Here is a 16549-nt window from a genome sequence, read left to right as displayed (position 1 = left end):
ATAGTAGTGAGTGTTGAGTGTTATCTTTGGGGGTGTAGTGGAGCGAGGTGGAGGTGTCAAGGGTGGCTAGTGAAATAAAATCTTATTAGTTGAGAAAACGACAGCCGAGATACATACCCCCTAAAGATAAAAAAAATGTAATCTTCGACTGAGGTGACAAGCTTTTGTTTTTGGGGTTTGGCAAAGGCAAATTATAAGGGAGTTGTCGAAGGTGGGGGGAGGGGGGGTTTGAGTAAGGATAGCTGGATCCGAGTTAAAGTGTGGTGGGCGTGTATAGCTTATTAAATGTATGTCTAACAAGCATGGATTAAATAACACCTTAATAAGGTTCATGCGGGGCTGGGATATGGAACGTAGGTGCGGTTAATGATGGTATGTACTAGGAATCAAAGACAGGCGCTGCGGGATTGATTGTGGCGAGACCAGCATTCTGCAATGGGGTCGCGTGCAGACCAGAGATAAAAGATACCAAATGCATGGAGAGCTCCCGTGACTGGTTAATAGGGTGATAGACCCGTGATCCATCGAGATGTCTTATTTAAGGGGAACGTGTGGGCGATCTTAATGATATGGCCGTGAGGTAAGAACCAGATGTCCATTAGATGTCATTTGTAGCTACCCCCACGACGTATGGGCCCGGGGCGAGGAGGGTAACACTGCTTGTGCGGGATATTGATTTCACGGAGGATGGTTATCAAGGGACACCTAACTGACGGGAATATCCGTATTGTCTAGGATTGTTTATGGATGCTCGGTTAAAATGTGCTATGTCCAGTAAAGGGTGTGATGTACTATGTACGCTAATGGAAATCTCGTGTTGGTTGGTATTCCGGTGGGTGTACCATGTGATTTGGGTATTTAGTTAGTATGTGTTACAGTTGTTGTGTTCTGGTAAAGTACTTGCTTATAAGCATGTCCTAGATAGATCTGCTAGTAAATATGTAAGTTTATGTCCTATGGACGGTAAAACATTTATAGTACTATATAATATCCATGGTGACTAGCAGTAATGCACGAATTACATAAGGGCATATAAAATTAGATTATACTAAAATTGTATTTTGTGGTTATGCCCCCTTAGAATACAGAAAGTAGTTTAAATAGAATGCCAGTTTTGGGTATTGGCGGTGGAGTTAGGTGCTTTCTTTCTGAGTTGCCCTGGGGAGAGATATCCGTCTCCGGTTTACAAGACCGGTGTATTGGTTTATACTACAAGGGCAGGTTCATTTGAGAAGATTATTTTCAGTTAGGGAGGCCAGTGGTATTAGAATTAGAATTGTAGTGAAATATATTATGGATATTATTTGTCCGATTATAATGAAGGGTTGGTTTACTGGTTGGCTCCCAATTCAGGTTAGGGTTAGTAGAATTGTGACTAGAAGTCATAGTAGAAACTGGCTGAATGGGCGGAACATTATACTTTGTTGTTTGGATTTGTGGAGTGCGGGGATAATAGCTAGGATGAGGATGGATATGAGGAGTGCTAATACTCCTCCCAATTTGTTGGGAACGGATCGTAGAATTGCATATGCGAATAAGAAGTATCACTCTGGTTTAATATGTGGTGGGGTGTTTAGTGGATTAGCTGGTGTATAGTTGTCTGGGTCACTTAAAAGGTCGGGTAAGAATAATACTAGTACTATTAGAGTGAGGAGTAGAAAGGTTAAACCTAGGATGTCTTTGATTGTATAGTAGGGGTGAAAGGGGATTTTGTCGGGGTTGGAGGGAATTCCGCAGGGGTTATTGGATCCTGTTTCGTGTAGGAAAAGTAGGTGGAGGGTTGTAAAGGCTGCAATAATGAAAGGTAGGGTAAAGTGGAGGGTGAAGAATCGTGTAAGTGTTGGGTTATCAATGGCGTACCCACCTCAAACCCATTGAACAATGTTAGTCCCGATATATGGAATTGCCGATAGTAAGTTTGTAATTACTGTGGCACCTCAGAATGATATTTGTCCTCATGGGAGTACGTACCCTATAAAGGCTGTTGCTATGATTATGAATAGTAGTGCGATGCCAATATTTCAAGTTTCAACAAGAAGAAATGAGCCATAATATAATCCTCGACCTACGTGTAGAAATAGGCAGATAAAGAATATAGAGGCACCATTAGCGTGGAGGTAGCGGATGGTTCAGCCGTAGTTTACGTCTCGGGTGATATGGGCGATTGAGGAGAAGGCAGAGGAGGTGTCTGGTGAGTAGTGTATTGCTAGAAATAGACCAGTAATAATTTGTAATATTAAACAAGTTGCTAAAAGGGAACCGAAGTTTCATCATGCAGAAATATTTGATGGGGTGGGTAAATCAATAAGGGAGTGATTAATTATTTTTATAATTAGATTAGATTTACGTATAGGGGTCATTGGTGCTTTTATAGTTGAAATACAACGATGGTTTTTCATATCATTGGTCATGGTTAAAGTCCATGTGAAAGCAATGTCATATATTTTATTTTTATTTAGTATGCTGTTGATTATGGGTTTTGTGGGTTTCTCTTCTAAGCCTTCTCCTATTTATGGGGGTTTAGCATTGGTTATTAGTGGTGTAATTGGTTGTATTATTATTTTAAACTATGGTGGTACTTATATAGGTTTAATAATATTTTTGATTTATCTAGGAGGTATGATGGTTGTTTTTGGTTATACTACTGCGATAGCTATTGAAGAATACCCCGAAGCGTGAGTCTCAGGGTGAGAGGTGTTGGGTAGTCTTTTGACTGGATTGATAATGGAAGTAGGTTTAATTTTGTGGGTCTTAGACTGCAATGAGTTGGTAGTAGTAATTAATTTGAATAGTATGGGGGATTGGGTAATTTTTGAAGGGGAGGGGCCAGGGTTAATTCGTGAGGATTCTATCGGTGCGGGTGCATTATATGATTATGGGCGTTGATTGGTGGTAGTTGTTGGTTGAACATTATTTGTTGGTGTATATGTTGTTATTGAAATTACTCGAGGTAATAGACTATGCTATTAGAAATGGGATTAGAGTAAGAGGGATAAGGAAAGAGAGAAAGTAAAGCTTAATTATGCCTTTTTGGGTTGTTGTGGTGATGGAAGTGATAATATGGGTGTGTGAAATTGTTTTAGGTATTGATTTTTCTAGTCAAATTGAGTCTAGTAAAATAAAGGCTAGATTTTGACTTATGATCAGGTTTTGAGAAGGAATTATTCGGTGAATTGTAGTTGGAAAATATCCTAATATGTTAGAGAATTTGAATATGTGTGATGGGGTATTTATTTTGAGGTTGTTGGTTATAAGGGTTAGATCTAGGGCTATTAAGAAGCCTAGAGTAGCTACGGATAGGGCTAGGAGTTTTAGATAACAAGGTATTGTTAATTGGGGAAGTGTGGTAGGAGAAATATTACTAACAATAATAAACCCTGCGAGTAAACTGCCTATTGTTAGGCGTTTTATTGGGTTCAGTAGAGCTGGGTTGTTTTCATTGATGTATGTTGAAGTTGAAAAGCGAGGTTGTCCTGTTAGTGTAAGGATAATAGTTCGAGTGCTGTAGGCACTTGTTAGAGAAGTAGCGATGAGGGTAATGGACAGGGCTCAGGCGTTGGTATATGATGTATTCGCGGTTTCAATGATAAGATCTTTGGAATAAAAACCTGTAAGGAATGGTATTCCTGCAAGTGCTAGGCTACCAATGGTGAGAGAGGTTGAGGTAAGGGGTATTATTTTGAATAATCCCCCTATTTTTCGAATATCTTGTTCGTTGTTTAGGTTATGAATAATAGACCCAGAGCAGATGAATAACATAGCTTTAAAGAAAGCATGGGTGCAGATGTGTAGAAATGCTAGGTATGGTTGGTTAATACCAATAGTGACTATTATTAATCCTAGTTGACTTGAGGTGGAGAAAGCCACAATCTTTTTAATATCGTTTTGTGTTAAAGCGCAGATTGCTATAAATATAGTGGTGACGGCTCCTAGGCATAATGTGAGGCTTTGGACTAGTATATTATTTTCTATTATAGGGTGGAAGCGAATAAGTAGAAATACTCCTGCTACCACTATAGTGCTAGAGTGGAGTAGAGCTGAAACTGGGGTTGGACCTTCTATAGCTGAGGGCAGTCAAGGGTGGAGGCCAAGTTGAGCTGATTTGCCTGTTGCAGCTAAAAGAAGACCTATTAGTGGCAATAGGCTTGGGCTAGAGTCTAGGATAAATATTTGTTGAAAGTCTCATGAGTTGTAGTGTAGAAGAAATCAGGTTATGGCTAGAATGAAGCCGATATCACCGATTCGATTGTACAGAATTGCTTGAATTGCTGCTGTGTTGGCATCTGTTCGAGCGTGCCATCAGCCAATTAGTAGAAAGGATATAATCCCAACACCTTCTCATCCGATGAAGAGTTGAAAGAGATTATTAGCGGTAATTAGAATTAGCATGGTGATGAGGAAAATGAGGAGATATTTAAAGAATTGGTTGATGTTTGGATCTGAGCTTATATATCATATTGAGAACTCTATAATGCATCAGGTAATAAACAGTGCGATTGGGGTAAATATTATGGAAAAATAATCTAGCTTAAAACTTAATATAATTTCTAGTGATTGGATCGTTATTCAGTGTCAGTTTGAGATAATTGTGTCTTGATCTAGAAGGACGTATATGGTTATAGGGAGGAGGCTAATAATAAAGGTAATTATTATAATTGTTTTTACGTAATTAGGGTATATATAGTTTTTATTGGGTTTAATAAGAGTAATAATAATTGGAAAGATTAGGGAAGTTAGGGCTAATATAACGATGGAGGTGTGCATTATTATTACTTTTATTTGGAGTTGCACCAATGTTTTTGGTTCCTAAGACCAATGGATAACTGCTATCCTTTAAAAGTTGAGATAGCCGTTTTGTTAAGTACGGGAGCATGGATTAGCAGTCCTTGCAAGCTTTCTCGGTAAATAAGAAGTATTAATTTCTATTTTTAGATTCACAATCTAATGTTCTGATTGAACTATATTTACAAGTGGTAAAGCCTATAATAATGCTAGGATTGAGAGACAGGAGAATAATAGGGGATAAATGTATAAATATTAGCATATTTTCTCGCGTGAAGGAGGGTTTTATATTAATAATGTGGGAGGTGAGTGTTCCTCGTTGTGTTGTAATGAGTATATATAGAGAATAAAGGGCGGTGATTAGTATATTTAGTCCTGTGAATATGATGGTAACATGTGATCAAGAAAATGAAGTTATTATCACTATTAACTCCCCAATTAGATTAATAGTGGGTGGTAGGGCTAGATTGGTAAGATTTGCTGCAAATCATCAGAAGGCTATTAGTGGGAGTAGTGTTTGGAGTCCTCGAGAGAGTAATATAATGCGGCTGTGGGTTCGTTCGTAATTTGAATTTGCTAGACAGAATAGTATAGATGAGGTGAGTCCATGGGCAATTATAAGGACAATAGCGCCAGTAAAGCTTCAGGGGGTTTGAATAAGAGAAGCTATGATTACTAGAGCTATGTGACTTACAGAGGAATATGCAATAAGTGATTTTAGGTCTGTTTGTCGGAGGCAGGTTGAGCTTGTTATGATCATGCCTCATAGGGATAATATGAGGAAGGGATATGCTATATATTCTGTTAGTGGGTTGAGGATTGGGGTGAGTCGTATTATACCATAGCCGCCTAGTTTTAAAAGCACTGCGGCAAGAACTATTGATCCAGCGATGGGAGCTTCAACGTGGGCTTTGGGAAGTCATAAGTGTAGACCATATAGGGGTATTTTTACTATAAAAGCTATCATGCATGCTAGTCAAGTCAGATTATGGGATCAGGTGGCTGTTAGTTTTTGGGCTGTGAGAGTTAGTAGTGGAATATTTAATGAGCCTAAGTTGTTATGTACAAATAACAATATAATTAGTAGAGGGAGAGAGCCGGCCAAGGTGTAAAATAGGAAATATGTGCTTGCGTTGAGGCGTTCTGCTTGATTTCCCCATCGGGTAATAATAATTAGGGTGGGAATGAGGGTGGTTTCAAATAGGATGTAGAATAAGATTAGTTCTGTAGCCATGAAGGTTATGATTAGGGAGATCTGTAGAGAAATTATTATGGATAGGTAAAGCTTTTTTCGTAAAGGACTTTCATTGTGTAGGTGATATTGGCTTGCTATAATTATAAGGGGCAAGAGTCAGGCGGTCAGTGTTAGAAGGGGCGTTGTTAATGGGTCGGAAGATAAATAAGTTGAATAGCTAATAAGGTTATTATTAGTTTGGTGGAAGAATAGAATGGGGATGAGGCTAATAATTAAGCTGTGGGTGGTCAAGTTAATTCAGATTAAATTGTTTTTGGATAATCATGTTATTGGTAGGAGTATTATTATAGGAAAGACTATTTTTAGCATTGGAGTAGGTTTAGATTATGGATGTGGTCTAATCCATATGTATTTGAGATTGAAATTAGTAAGGCAAGGCCTACTGCTGCTTCGCAAGCAGCAAATACTAGTAGTGCAATAGGTATAATATTAGCTAATGGGAAATGTATATTGAGTGCTATGAGAGTATTTATGATGAATAGTGAAAGTATTATTCCTTCTAGGCATAATAGGGATGATATTAGATGTGAGCGATAGATTAATATGCCTAGGAGTGAGATAATAAATGCTAATGTAATATTTATATAAATAATGGGCATTTGGTTAGTATGATTATCATAATTTAATGAGTCGAAATCATTTGTTTTACTTAAACTACTTACCAATTCGTTTCATTCTAACCCCTTCTGAGTTCATTCATAGGCTAGGCTGAGGGTTAAAATAATAATTAATATAATTGACGATTTTAATATTATGGGGAGGTTTGTTGTTTGTAGGGCTCACGGCAGGGGTAGTAGTAGGGCGATTTCTAGGTCAAATAATAGGAAGGTGATAGCGACTAGAAAAAATTTTATTGAAAAGGGAATGCGGGCAGAGTTCAGTGGATCAAACCCGCATTCGTAGGGGTTGATTTTTTCTGCATAGGGGTTGAGTTGGGGTAATCAGAATATAATAGTTATTAGTAAAAGGGTTAGAAGGGTATTAATTGTTAGGGCTAATACTAAGTTAATTATTCTTTTTCGAATGTTGTCGAAACTAGCTGATTGGAAGTCGGCCGTACTGGTTTATACTAAAAGAATAGGAACCTCATCAGTAAATGGAAATATAGAGAAAGAGTCATACAACATCTACAAAGTGTCAATATCAAGCAGCGGCTTCAAAGCCAAAGTGGTGGTTTGATGTAAAGTGATATAATAATTGGCGAACAAGGCAAACTGTAAGGAATGTAGACCCGATAATAACATGAAGTCCGTGAAAGCCAGTGGCAACAAAGAATGTTGAGCCATAAATGCCGTCGGAGATAGTAAAAGGTGCTTCATAGTACTCTGAAATTTGTAGTAGGGTGAAGTAAGCACCTAATAGAATTGTAATTGATAGGGCTTGGATTATTTGTTTTCGATTGTTTTCTATTAAGCTGTGATGGGCTCAAGTGATTGTAACTCCTGATGCGAGTAATACAGAGGTATTTAGTAGAGGTACTTCTAGGGGATTTAGGGGAGTAATGCCTGTTGGTGGTCAGTGCCCTCCTAGATATGGAGTGGGAGCAAGGCTTGAATGGTAAAATGCTCAGAAAAAGCCAGCAAAGAAGAAAATTTCTGAAATAATAAATAAGACTATTCCATAGCGAAGGCCCTTTTGAACTGGTGTTGTATGGTGACCTTGATAAGTGCTTTCTCGGACAATATCACGTCATCATTGATATATTGTTAATATATTAGTTAATAACCCTAACACTAGCAGGGTTGAAGAATAAAAGTGGAATCATATAATTAGGCCAGAGGTTATTAGGAGAGCTGAAAGAGCTCCTGTTAGTGGTCATGGGCTGGGTTTGACTATGTGATAAGGGTGAGTTTGGTGTGTCATTAGGTATTATCATGTAGATAAAGGCTTACTAAGAGTGTAAAAACGTAGGCCTGGATTAGGGCAACTGCTATTTCTAGGATTGTTAATAATACTAGGAGCACTAAGGTTAGTGAGGTTGCAAGGAAACTAGCAGTTAATAGTGCTAGTGTGGCACTTCCGATTAGGTGTATTAGCAGATGCCCTGCTGTGATGTTGGCGGTTAGGCGTACGGCTAGGGCTACTGGTTGAATAAATAAGCTAATAGTTTCGATAACTACTAATATGGGAATAAGAGGTGTGGGTGTGCCTTGTGGTAAAAAGTGAGCTAAGGAGTTTTTGGTTTTGAAGCGAAGACCTGTAATTACTGTACCTGCTCACAGAGGAATTGCTATAGCTAGATTTATGGACAGTTGAGTGGTGGGGGTAAATGAGTGGGGTAAGAGTCCTAGAAGATTTGTTGCAGCAATAAAAATAATTAGGGATATGAGTATTAGGGATCAGGTTTGTCCCTTGGTACTATGAATAGTTATCATTTGTTTTATAATTAGTTGGACTAGATTTCGCTGGATAATAATTAGTCGATTAGTAATAAGGTGCTTGGAGGTTGGAAACAGTAATGTAGGAAATAGAATAATAGGGACTACAGCGGGTAAGCCTAGGAATGTTGGGACTATGAATGGGGTAAATAAATTTTCGTTCATTTTAGTTGTCAAGGGCTATTAAATGCCTGTATACTATAAATTTCTTTTTGTGGTGGGGAAAAATGGTAGTTTGTGCTTAGTAGCTTTAATTGTATAATAAGATATAATGTAGGTAGCATGGCTATAATGGTAATAAACCATGTAGATGTATTTAGTTGAGGCATTTCACTGCAGAGAAGATATTTTTCTCAGTCTTTAACTTAAAAGGTTAATGCTGTAGCAGCTATGCAGTGAATTTTGGTATTTTAAGAAATAGTCAAGCAGGGTAATTTTAGTATATTTATAGGGTGAATACGGGCCCTATTTCAAAAATTTTTAACGGAATTAATTCTGCGACAATTGGTATGAAGCTGTGATTAGCACCGCAGATTTCTGAGCATTGTCCGTAGTAGACACCTGGTCGTATAGCAGTAAATGTAGTCTGGTTTAAGCGCCCAGGAATTGCATCTGTTTTTAGACCCAATGAGGGGATGGTCCATGAATGTAGAACGTCTTGGGATGTAATTATTATGCGAACAGGAGCATCAATTGGAAGTACTACTCGGTTGTCAACTTCTAGGAGTCGAAGGTCCCCTGGGTTTAAGAATAGTGGGGGGAGTATATAAGAATTAAAGATTAAGCCCCCATAATCTGTGTATTCATAAGTTCAGTACCATTGATGCCCAATTGATTTGATAGTGAATGATGGGTTATTAATTTCATCTGTTAAGTAGAGAATACGTAGAGATGGGAGGGCAATTAAGATTAGGATAATTGCTGGTAGAATGGTCCAAATAGTTTCTATTTCTTGAGCATCTGTAATATTAGTATTAGTTAATTTTGTTGTGAGCACTGATGACAATACATATAAGACTAAAAAGCTAATTAGAGATACAATTATGAAGGCGTGATCGTGAAAGGCAATTAGTTCTTCTATGATAGGGGATGTGGCATCTTGTAGGCCTAGCTGAACTGGGTGAGGCATGTAAGATATATAGGGTACATCCTATAATTTAGCTTTGACAAAGCTATGAAATGATTTTTCTAATATCTCATTGAAAAAGTTATAGGGGTTATAGGATTGGCTTGAAACCAGTTTCAGGAGGTTCGATTCCTTCCTTTTTTATTTTACTTTAATGAATGTTGGCTCATCAAATGTGTGGTATGGTGGTGGGGAGCCATGTAATCACTCTAGATTAGACGTAGGTTGTTCAATTAGTAGAACCTTACGTTTCGAGGCAAAAGCTTCTCAAATTATATAAACTATAAGTAGCATAGCTACTAGAGAAATAAAGGAGCCTATGGATGATACAATATTTCATGTGGTATAGGCATCAGGATAATCGGAATAGCGTCGGGGTATTCCGGACAAGCCAAGAAAGTGTTGTGGGAAGAAGGTTAAATTTACACCTACAAATATGATAATAAAATGTGCTTTGGCACAGACTTGGTCTAGGGTATAGCCCGAGAATAGAGGGAATCAGTGAATAAAGCCTCCTATAATAGCAAAGACAGCCCCTATTGACAAGACATAGTGGAAATGAGCTACAACATAGTATGTATCGTGTAATACAATATCTAGTGATGAATTTGCTAATACAATACCGGTTAAGCCCCCTACGGTAAAAAGGAAAATAAAGCCTAGGGCTCAGAGTATTGCTGGAGATCATTTGATATTTCCTCCGTGCAGTGTGGCGAGTCAGCTAAAGACTTTAACGCCGGTTGGAATTGCAATAATTATAGTGGCAGAGGTAAAATAGGCTCGTGTATCTACGTCTATTCCAACAGTAAATATATGGTGGGCTCATACGATAAAACCTAAAAATCCGATTGATACTATAGCTCAGACTATGCCTATATATCCGAAAGGTTCTTTTTTTCCAGAGTAGTATGTTACGATATGTGAAATTATTCCAAAGCCAGGTAAAATAAGAATATAGACTTCAGGATGGCCGAAAAATCAGAATAGGTGTTGATATAAGATCGGATCCCCCCCTCCAGCAGGGTCAAAGAAAGTAGTATTGAGATTACGGTCTGTTAATAGTATTGTAATACCAGCAGCTAATACAGGTAGGGATAGGAGTAATAGGACTGCTGTAATTAGAACTGATCAAACAAACAGGGGGGTTTGATATTGAGATATAGCAGGGGGTTTTATATTAATAATAGTTGTGATAAAATTAATAGCTCCTAAGATAGAAGAAATACCTGCTAGGTGTAGTGAGAAAATAGTTAAATCTACAGAGGCTCCTGGGTGAGAGAAGTTTCCCGCTAGAGGCGGATAGACTGTTCAGCCTGTCCCGGCACCAGCCTCTACTATGGCTGATGCAAGAAGAAGTAGGAAAGATGGTGGAAGAAGTCAGAAGCTTATATTATTTAGACGAGGAAATGCTATGTCAGGAGCGCCAATTATTAGGGGTACTAGTCAATTTCCGAAACCCCCAATTATAATAGGTATTACTATAAAGAAAATTATGACAAATGCATGGGCTGTAACGATAACATTATAAATGTGATCATTGCCTAACAGGTTGCCAGGTTGACCTAGTTCAGCTCGAATAAGGAGACTTATAGCCATACCCATGGTTCCGGCCCATGCGCCAAATAACAAGTATAAAGTTCCAATATCTTTATGATTTGTAGAGAATAGCCAGCGGTTAATGAGCATAGGTAAAATGGCTGAGTAGGCATTAGGCTGTAAACCTAAGGACAGAGGTTAAGCCCTCTTTTTATCAGCCCCGAGGTGATTTTCATGTTGAATTGCAAATTCAAAGGAGCAGCTTAATACTTCTGCCGGGGCTTCTCCCGCCTTTTTTTCCCTGCGGCGGGAGAAGTAGATTAAAGCCAGTTGATTAGGGTATTTAGCTGTTAACTAAGTTTTTGTGGGTTTGAATCCCATTGATCTAGTAAGGGCTTAGCTTAATTAAAGTAATTGATTTGCGTTCAGTTGATGTGGAGTAGAGCTCTGCAGTCCTTATTATGTTTCAGAAATTAAGTATTTTTAACTTACTAAGAGCTTTGAAGGCTTTCGGTCTAGTTTAACCTAAATTTCTAGAATATAGTTAAGATTGTTGGGGATATTGGTAGAAGAAGAGTTGTGAGGACGATGAGCGGGGATATTAGGGGTGTGGGTTTTGTGTTTTCGAATTGTCATTTTATTTTTGTATTATTAGATGTGGGAAGTAATGTCATAGAAGTAATATAAATTAGGCGTAGGTAGAAATATAGGTTGAGTAGGGTTATAATAATTATGACAGAGGGTATAATAAAGTTGTTATTTTTTGTAAGTTCTTGAATAGTAATTCATTTGGGTAGGAAGCCGGTTAGTGGGGGTAGGCCTCCTATTGATAGAAGGGTAACTGATATTAATGGTATTAATCAGGTTAGTTTGTTTCAGGCGCGTGATAGTATTAGGGTTGTAGTATTTGAGCTTAGGTTTAGTGCTATAAATATAGTGCTTGTTATGATAATGTAAATAAGTAGATAGAAGGCTGTAATGTTTGGATTATATACTAGTGTTATTATTATTCAGCCTATGTGTGTGATTGAAGAATATGCTAGAATTTTACGTAGCTGTGTTTGGTTAAGGCCTCCTCAGCTGCCTGCTATAATGGATAGGGTTGATAGGGTTATGAGAATGTTTGTGTTAATTGATGGGTAAATCTGATATATAATTAGAATGGGAGCTAGTTTTTGTCATGTTAGGAGAAGTAATCCAGGAATTAAGGGTGTTCCTTGGGTGACTTCTGGAATTCAGAAGTGAAAGGGGGTTATTCCTAATTTTATGACTAGGGCTACTATCATAATTAAGGATGTTAGTTGATTAGGGTTATTTATTATGATCCACTGTCCTGGAAATAAGTTATTTAATGTAATTGCTATTATAAGAATTATAGACGCGGTGGATTGTATGAGGAAATATTTGGTGGCGGCTTCTGTGGAGCGAGGGTTCGCTTTTTTAATTAAGATGGAGGTGAAAGCTAGTATATTTATCTCTAGGCCCGCTCAGGCAAGAAATCAGTGGGAGCTTAGTGATGTAATAAGGGTGCCTATGATTATTGTAGAGTAAATAACGAGTTGAGCTAGTGGGTTAATTAGTACGGGAAGGATATAACCAACATTTTCGGGGTATGGGCCCGATAGCTTATTTAGCTGACCTTACTTTAGAATGGGGTGTGATAGGTAGCACGGAGGAATTTGAATTCTCAGGGGTAGGTTCGATACCTATAATTCTAGAAATAAGAGGATTAAATACCTCTATTATTTACTCTATCAAAGTAACTCTTTTATCAGACATATTTCTAGTTTTGAGGGGGGATGCCAGAGATTATAATGGGGGTTGAGATGTGTCATATGAGGAGTGCTAGAGTAAGAGGGAGAAAATTCTTTCATAGTAAATGTATAAGTTGGTCATAGCGGAATCGAGGGTAGGTTGCTCGAATTCATAGGAATAAGGAGGTTAATAGGAGAGTTTTTGTAACAAAGCATGTTGTAAATAGTTCTGGTGAATGGATGGGATATAATGTCCCTAGAAAAATTATAGCTGTTAGGGCATTTATTATAATAATATTTATATATTCGGCTATGAAAAATAGGGCAAATGGGCCTGCAGCATATTCAATATTAAAGCCCGACACTAATTCTGATTCTCCTTCTGTGAGATCAAAAGGAGCTCGGTTGGTTTCTGCTAGTGTGGAGGTGAATCATATTATGGCTAGGGGTCATGATGGTAGGAGAAGTCAGGTATACTCTTGTGTTGTAATAAGTGCATGGAGACTGAATGAGCCGCTTATTAGTAAAACTGATAGTATAATGATGGCGAGAGTTACTTCATATGAAATTGTTTGGGCAACTGCTCGTAGTGCTCCGATTAATGCGTAGTTTGAGTTTGATGCTCATCCTGATCATAAGATAGAATAAACAGCTAGACTAGATGTAGCTAGAATGAATAGGAGTCCTAGGTTTAGATTAATTAGGGGGTTAGGTATAGGTAGGGGTATTCATAGGAGGAGGGCAATGGAAAAGGCTAGGACTGGTGCAATAATATATAGGGTGGTGGTGGAGGTTGAAGGTTTTAAGGGTTCTTTGGTAAAGAGTTTTATTGCATCAGCAAAGGGCTGTAGTAATCCATAAGGGCCTACAATATTAGGTCCTTTGCGTAGTTGTATATAGCCTAGTAGCTTTCGTTCAGTAAGTGTAAGAAATGCCATGGCAGCGATAATGGGTAGAGTAATAAGTAGAAGGTTTACTGTAAACATAATGTTAAGAAGAGGAGTTGAACCTCTGATTGTAAAGTCTTAAATTTTATGCAATTGCCGGGCTCTGCCATCTTAACAATCCCTGCTCTTGGGCTGTGTGTGTTCGGTTTTTGCTAAATTGAGATTATGTCATTTATGAAAGGAGGGCGCTTTATGAAGTGGGCCTTATTTCTCTTGTCCTTTCGTACAGGGAGAAATGCGAAATAGATAGAAACCGACCTGGATTTCTCCGGTCTGAACTCAGATCACGTAGGACTATTAATCGTTGAACAAACGAACCCTTGATAGCTGCTGCACCATTAGGATGTCCTGATCCAACATCGAGGTCGTAAACCCTATTGTCGATATGGACTCTGGAATAGGATTGCGCTGTTATCCCTGGGGTAACTTGTTCCGTTGGTCAAGTTATTGGATCAATTATAAATATTAAGTTGCTTTGACTTGTGTAGTCTTGGCGTGATTTAATTCGGAGGTTTAATTATGCTCCGAGGTCACCCCAACCAAAATTTCTAATGCAGGGGTGGATTATATTAGGCCCGTGGGTTTGTATTAATCTTGGTTGCATTAGTAGATTGAAGCTCCACAGGGTCTTCTCGTCTTATTGTTATATGCCCGCCTCTTCACGGGCAGGTCAATTTCACTGGTTGAAAGTAAGAGACAGTTAAACCCTCGTGTTGCCATTCATACAAGTCCCTATTTAAAGAACAAGTGATTATGCTACCTTTGCACGGTCAGGGTACCGCGGCCGTTAAACAGATGTCACTGGGCAGGCAGTGCCTCTAATACTAGTAATGCTAGAGGTGATGTTTTTGGTAAACAGGCGGGGTTAAGTTTGCCGAGTTCCTTTTACTTATTTTAACCTTTCCTTCAGAAGCACGCCTGTGTTGGGTTAACAGTTTATATAATACTAGCTTGGTTGTAATTATTAGAATTAAGCTGTTAAATATCAGTGAAGTTTTCGGTCTGATTTAGGCTTATGCATAGGAGAATTTATTCATGTTACTAATACTAGCATTATTGCTTCTATAAAACGATAGATTAATCCAATGTGATGTAAGGAGTTCAGTAAGGTGTCTGGTATTTTTTAGGTAGTTAGTGTTGAGCTTGAACGCTTTCTTAATTGATGGCTGCTTTTGGGCCAACTATGGATTTAGAATTTTTTACTCTCTATATAAGGTTTTTTCCTAGTGTCTAAAGAGCTGTCCCTCTTTAGACTAACAATTAAGTTTACAGGGGGATTAGTGGTTCTGTGGGTAAGCTTAAGGTTGAACTAAGATTCTATCTTGGATAACCAGCTATCTCCAGACTCGATAGGTGTATCACCCCTACCCAGAAATCTTCCCACTATTTTGCTACATAGACGGGTGCGCTCTTTCAGCTGTTTTTGGGTAGCTCGTCTGGTTTCGGGGTACTTGACTTTAGTTCTCTTTGCGAAGTGATCTCTAGCTAACTCATTATGCAGAAGGTATAGGGGTTAGTCCTTGCTATTTTGTACTTAATTTTTTTTTTCATCTTTCCCTTGCGGTACTATCTCTATGGCGCCAGAATAAATTTCTATCACCTATACTTTTATATTTGTAAATGGTTTAATATGAAAATGTTAATTTGGTAGTAGTACTGGTTAGTTTAGGGCTAGCGTTGGCTCAAGGCAATCGGGTAATATTGATATCTTCCGGGTGTAAGCTGGATGCTTTATGTTGAGCTATGCCTTGGTTTATCCAAGTGCACCTTCCAGTACACTTACCATGTTACGACTTGTCTCCTCTATATAATTATTGAAGTATTTAGTTAAGTTAATTTTTAAATATATTTGAGGAGAGTGACGGGCGGTGTGTGCGTGCTTCATGGCCTGATTCAACTAAGCACTCTGCTCTTAGTTTACTACTAAATCCTCCTTGGACTCCCAGGTTTCATAAGAGCTGTCGTATTATTTTCTGGGGTAGAAAATGTAGCCCATTTCTCCCAACTCATAGGCTACACCTTGACCTAACGTTTTTGCGTGGGCATTTGTGCTTACTTTATATCTCTTGTTGAGGTTTGCTGAAGATGGCGGTATATAGGCTAAGCGAGAGGTGGTAAGGTTGATCGGGGTTTATCGATTATAGAACAGGCTCCTCTAGGTGGGTGTGAAGCACCGCCAAGTCCTTTGAATTTTAAGCTGTTGCTTGTAGTGTTCTGGCGAATAGTCTTGTTGTTTTGACTATTAAAGTTTAAGGCTAAGCATAGTGGGGTATCTAATCCCAGTTTGAGTCTTAGCTGTTGTGTGTTCAGGTTTTTTAAAGCCACTTTCGTAGTCTATTTTACATTGGCTAGGATTTTACAGTTTAGGAATAGTTTAGCTTTATTTAGTTGAATTTTTCTAAAACACCCTTTACGCCGATGTCTATTAGCTCGGGTCAATCGTATGGCCGCGGTGGCTGGCACGAAATTGACCAACCCTATAATAGCATAGCTTAGTTAAACTTTCGTTTATTGCTAAATATCAGTCACTGCTGTTTCCCGTGGGGGTGTGGCTAGGCAAAGTGTCTTGAGCTGCATTGAGCGTGCTTGATACTCACTCCTTCTAATCATTGTGATTGGTAGGGTGTCTTCACCGGAGCGGGGATGCTTGCATGTGTAATCTTGCTAGAAGCTAGTAGAAAGGCCGGGACCAAACCTATTTGTTTACGGGGTTTGTGGGTCCGTCTAGACATTTTCAGTGTCTTGCTTTGGGTATACTAAGCTACATAAAC

The 16549-nt window shown here is 38.5% G+C and overlaps 13 protein-coding genes across 13 annotated transcripts, besides 26 other annotated features; 1 reads left to right on the top strand and 12 right to left on the bottom strand. All coding sequences in view use genetic code 2, as the record gives it.

Moving 5' to 3' along the window:
* Window positions 1–1085: a D loop.
* Window positions 1086–1152, top strand: a tRNA (tRNA-Pro).
* Window positions 1153–1154: 2 nt separating this feature from the next.
* Window positions 1155–1219, bottom strand: a tRNA (tRNA-Thr).
* Window positions 1220–1225: 6 nt separating this feature from the next.
* On the bottom strand, window positions 1226–2360 carry CYTB (cytochrome b). The gene has a single exon. A coding segment is annotated over exon 1 (1135 nt).
* A 4-nt stretch (window positions 2361–2364) lies between these two features.
* Window positions 2365–2433, top strand: a tRNA (tRNA-Glu).
* On the top strand, window positions 2434–2958 carry ND6 (NADH dehydrogenase subunit 6). Its single transcript has one exon. The coding sequence runs from the start codon at window positions 2434–2436 to the stop codon at window positions 2956–2958; it is 525 nt and encodes a 174-aa protein (YP_659484.1).
* Window positions 2959–4770, bottom strand: ND5 (NADH dehydrogenase subunit 5). The gene has a single exon. The coding sequence runs from the start codon at window positions 4768–4770 to the stop codon at window positions 2959–2961; it is 1812 nt and encodes a 603-aa protein (YP_659483.1).
* Window positions 4771–4841, bottom strand: a tRNA (tRNA-Leu).
* Window positions 4842–4900, bottom strand: a tRNA (tRNA-Ser).
* Window positions 4901–4968, bottom strand: a tRNA (tRNA-His).
* Window positions 4969–6346, bottom strand: ND4 (NADH dehydrogenase subunit 4). The gene has a single exon. A coding segment is annotated over exon 1 (1378 nt).
* ND4L (NADH dehydrogenase subunit 4L) lies at window positions 6340–6636 on the bottom strand. Its single transcript has one exon. It carries the CDS (start codon window positions 6634–6636, stop codon window positions 6340–6342), a length of 297 nt encoding a protein of 98 aa, YP_659481.1.
* Window positions 6637–6701, bottom strand: a tRNA (tRNA-Arg).
* Window positions 6702–7047, bottom strand: ND3 (NADH dehydrogenase subunit 3). The gene has a single exon. A coding segment is annotated over exon 1 (346 nt).
* Window positions 7048–7116, bottom strand: a tRNA (tRNA-Gly).
* On the bottom strand, window positions 7117–7900 carry COX3 (cytochrome c oxidase subunit III). The gene has a single exon. A coding segment is annotated over exon 1 (784 nt).
* Window positions 7900–8580, bottom strand: ATP6 (ATP synthase F0 subunit 6). Its single transcript has one exon. The coding sequence runs from the start codon at window positions 8578–8580 to the stop codon at window positions 7900–7902; it is 681 nt and encodes a 226-aa protein (YP_659478.1).
* ATP8 (ATP synthase F0 subunit 8) lies at window positions 8550–8744 on the bottom strand. The gene has a single exon. The coding sequence runs from the start codon at window positions 8742–8744 to the stop codon at window positions 8550–8552; it is 195 nt and encodes a 64-aa protein (YP_659477.1).
* Window position 8745: 1 nt separating this feature from the next.
* Window positions 8746–8813, bottom strand: a tRNA (tRNA-Lys).
* A 47-nt stretch (window positions 8814–8860) lies between these two features.
* COX2 (cytochrome c oxidase subunit II) lies at window positions 8861–9544 on the bottom strand. Its single transcript has one exon. The coding sequence runs from the start codon at window positions 9542–9544 to the stop codon at window positions 8861–8863; it is 684 nt and encodes a 227-aa protein (YP_659476.1).
* Window position 9545: 1 nt separating this feature from the next.
* Window positions 9546–9613, bottom strand: a tRNA (tRNA-Asp).
* A 3-nt stretch (window positions 9614–9616) lies between these two features.
* Window positions 9617–9685, top strand: a tRNA (tRNA-Ser).
* Window positions 9683–11227, bottom strand: COX1 (cytochrome c oxidase subunit I). The gene has a single exon. The coding sequence runs from the start codon at window positions 11225–11227 to the stop codon at window positions 9683–9685; it is 1545 nt and encodes a 514-aa protein (YP_659475.1).
* Window positions 11208–11293, top strand: a tRNA (tRNA-Tyr).
* Window positions 11294–11361, top strand: a tRNA (tRNA-Cys).
* Window positions 11360–11392: an origin of replication.
* A 1-nt stretch (window position 11393) lies between these two features.
* Window positions 11394–11466, top strand: a tRNA (tRNA-Asn).
* A 1-nt stretch (window position 11467) lies between these two features.
* Window positions 11468–11536, top strand: a tRNA (tRNA-Ala).
* An 8-nt stretch (window positions 11537–11544) lies between these two features.
* Window positions 11545–11612, bottom strand: a tRNA (tRNA-Trp).
* On the bottom strand, window positions 11613–12654 carry ND2 (NADH dehydrogenase subunit 2). The gene has a single exon. A coding segment is annotated over exon 1 (1042 nt).
* Window positions 12655–12722, bottom strand: a tRNA (tRNA-Met).
* A 1-nt stretch (window position 12723) lies between these two features.
* Window positions 12724–12795, top strand: a tRNA (tRNA-Gln).
* Window positions 12793–12862, bottom strand: a tRNA (tRNA-Ile).
* ND1 (NADH dehydrogenase subunit 1) lies at window positions 12863–13817 on the bottom strand. The gene has a single exon. A coding segment is annotated over exon 1 (955 nt).
* Window positions 13818–13819: 2 nt separating this feature from the next.
* Window positions 13820–13894, bottom strand: a tRNA (tRNA-Leu).
* Window positions 13895–15460, bottom strand: an rRNA (l-rRNA).
* Window positions 15461–15529, bottom strand: a tRNA (tRNA-Val).
* Window positions 15530–16478, bottom strand: an rRNA (s-rRNA).
* Window positions 16479–16549, bottom strand: a tRNA (tRNA-Phe).

Source organism: Rhinopithecus roxellana, mitochondrion (assembly GCF_007565055.1).
Source record: "Rhinopithecus roxellana mitochondrion, complete genome".
Lineage (NCBI taxonomy): Eukaryota > Metazoa > Chordata > Mammalia > Primates > Cercopithecidae > Rhinopithecus > Rhinopithecus roxellana.
This window is presented reverse-complemented; position numbering and strand designations above follow the sequence as displayed.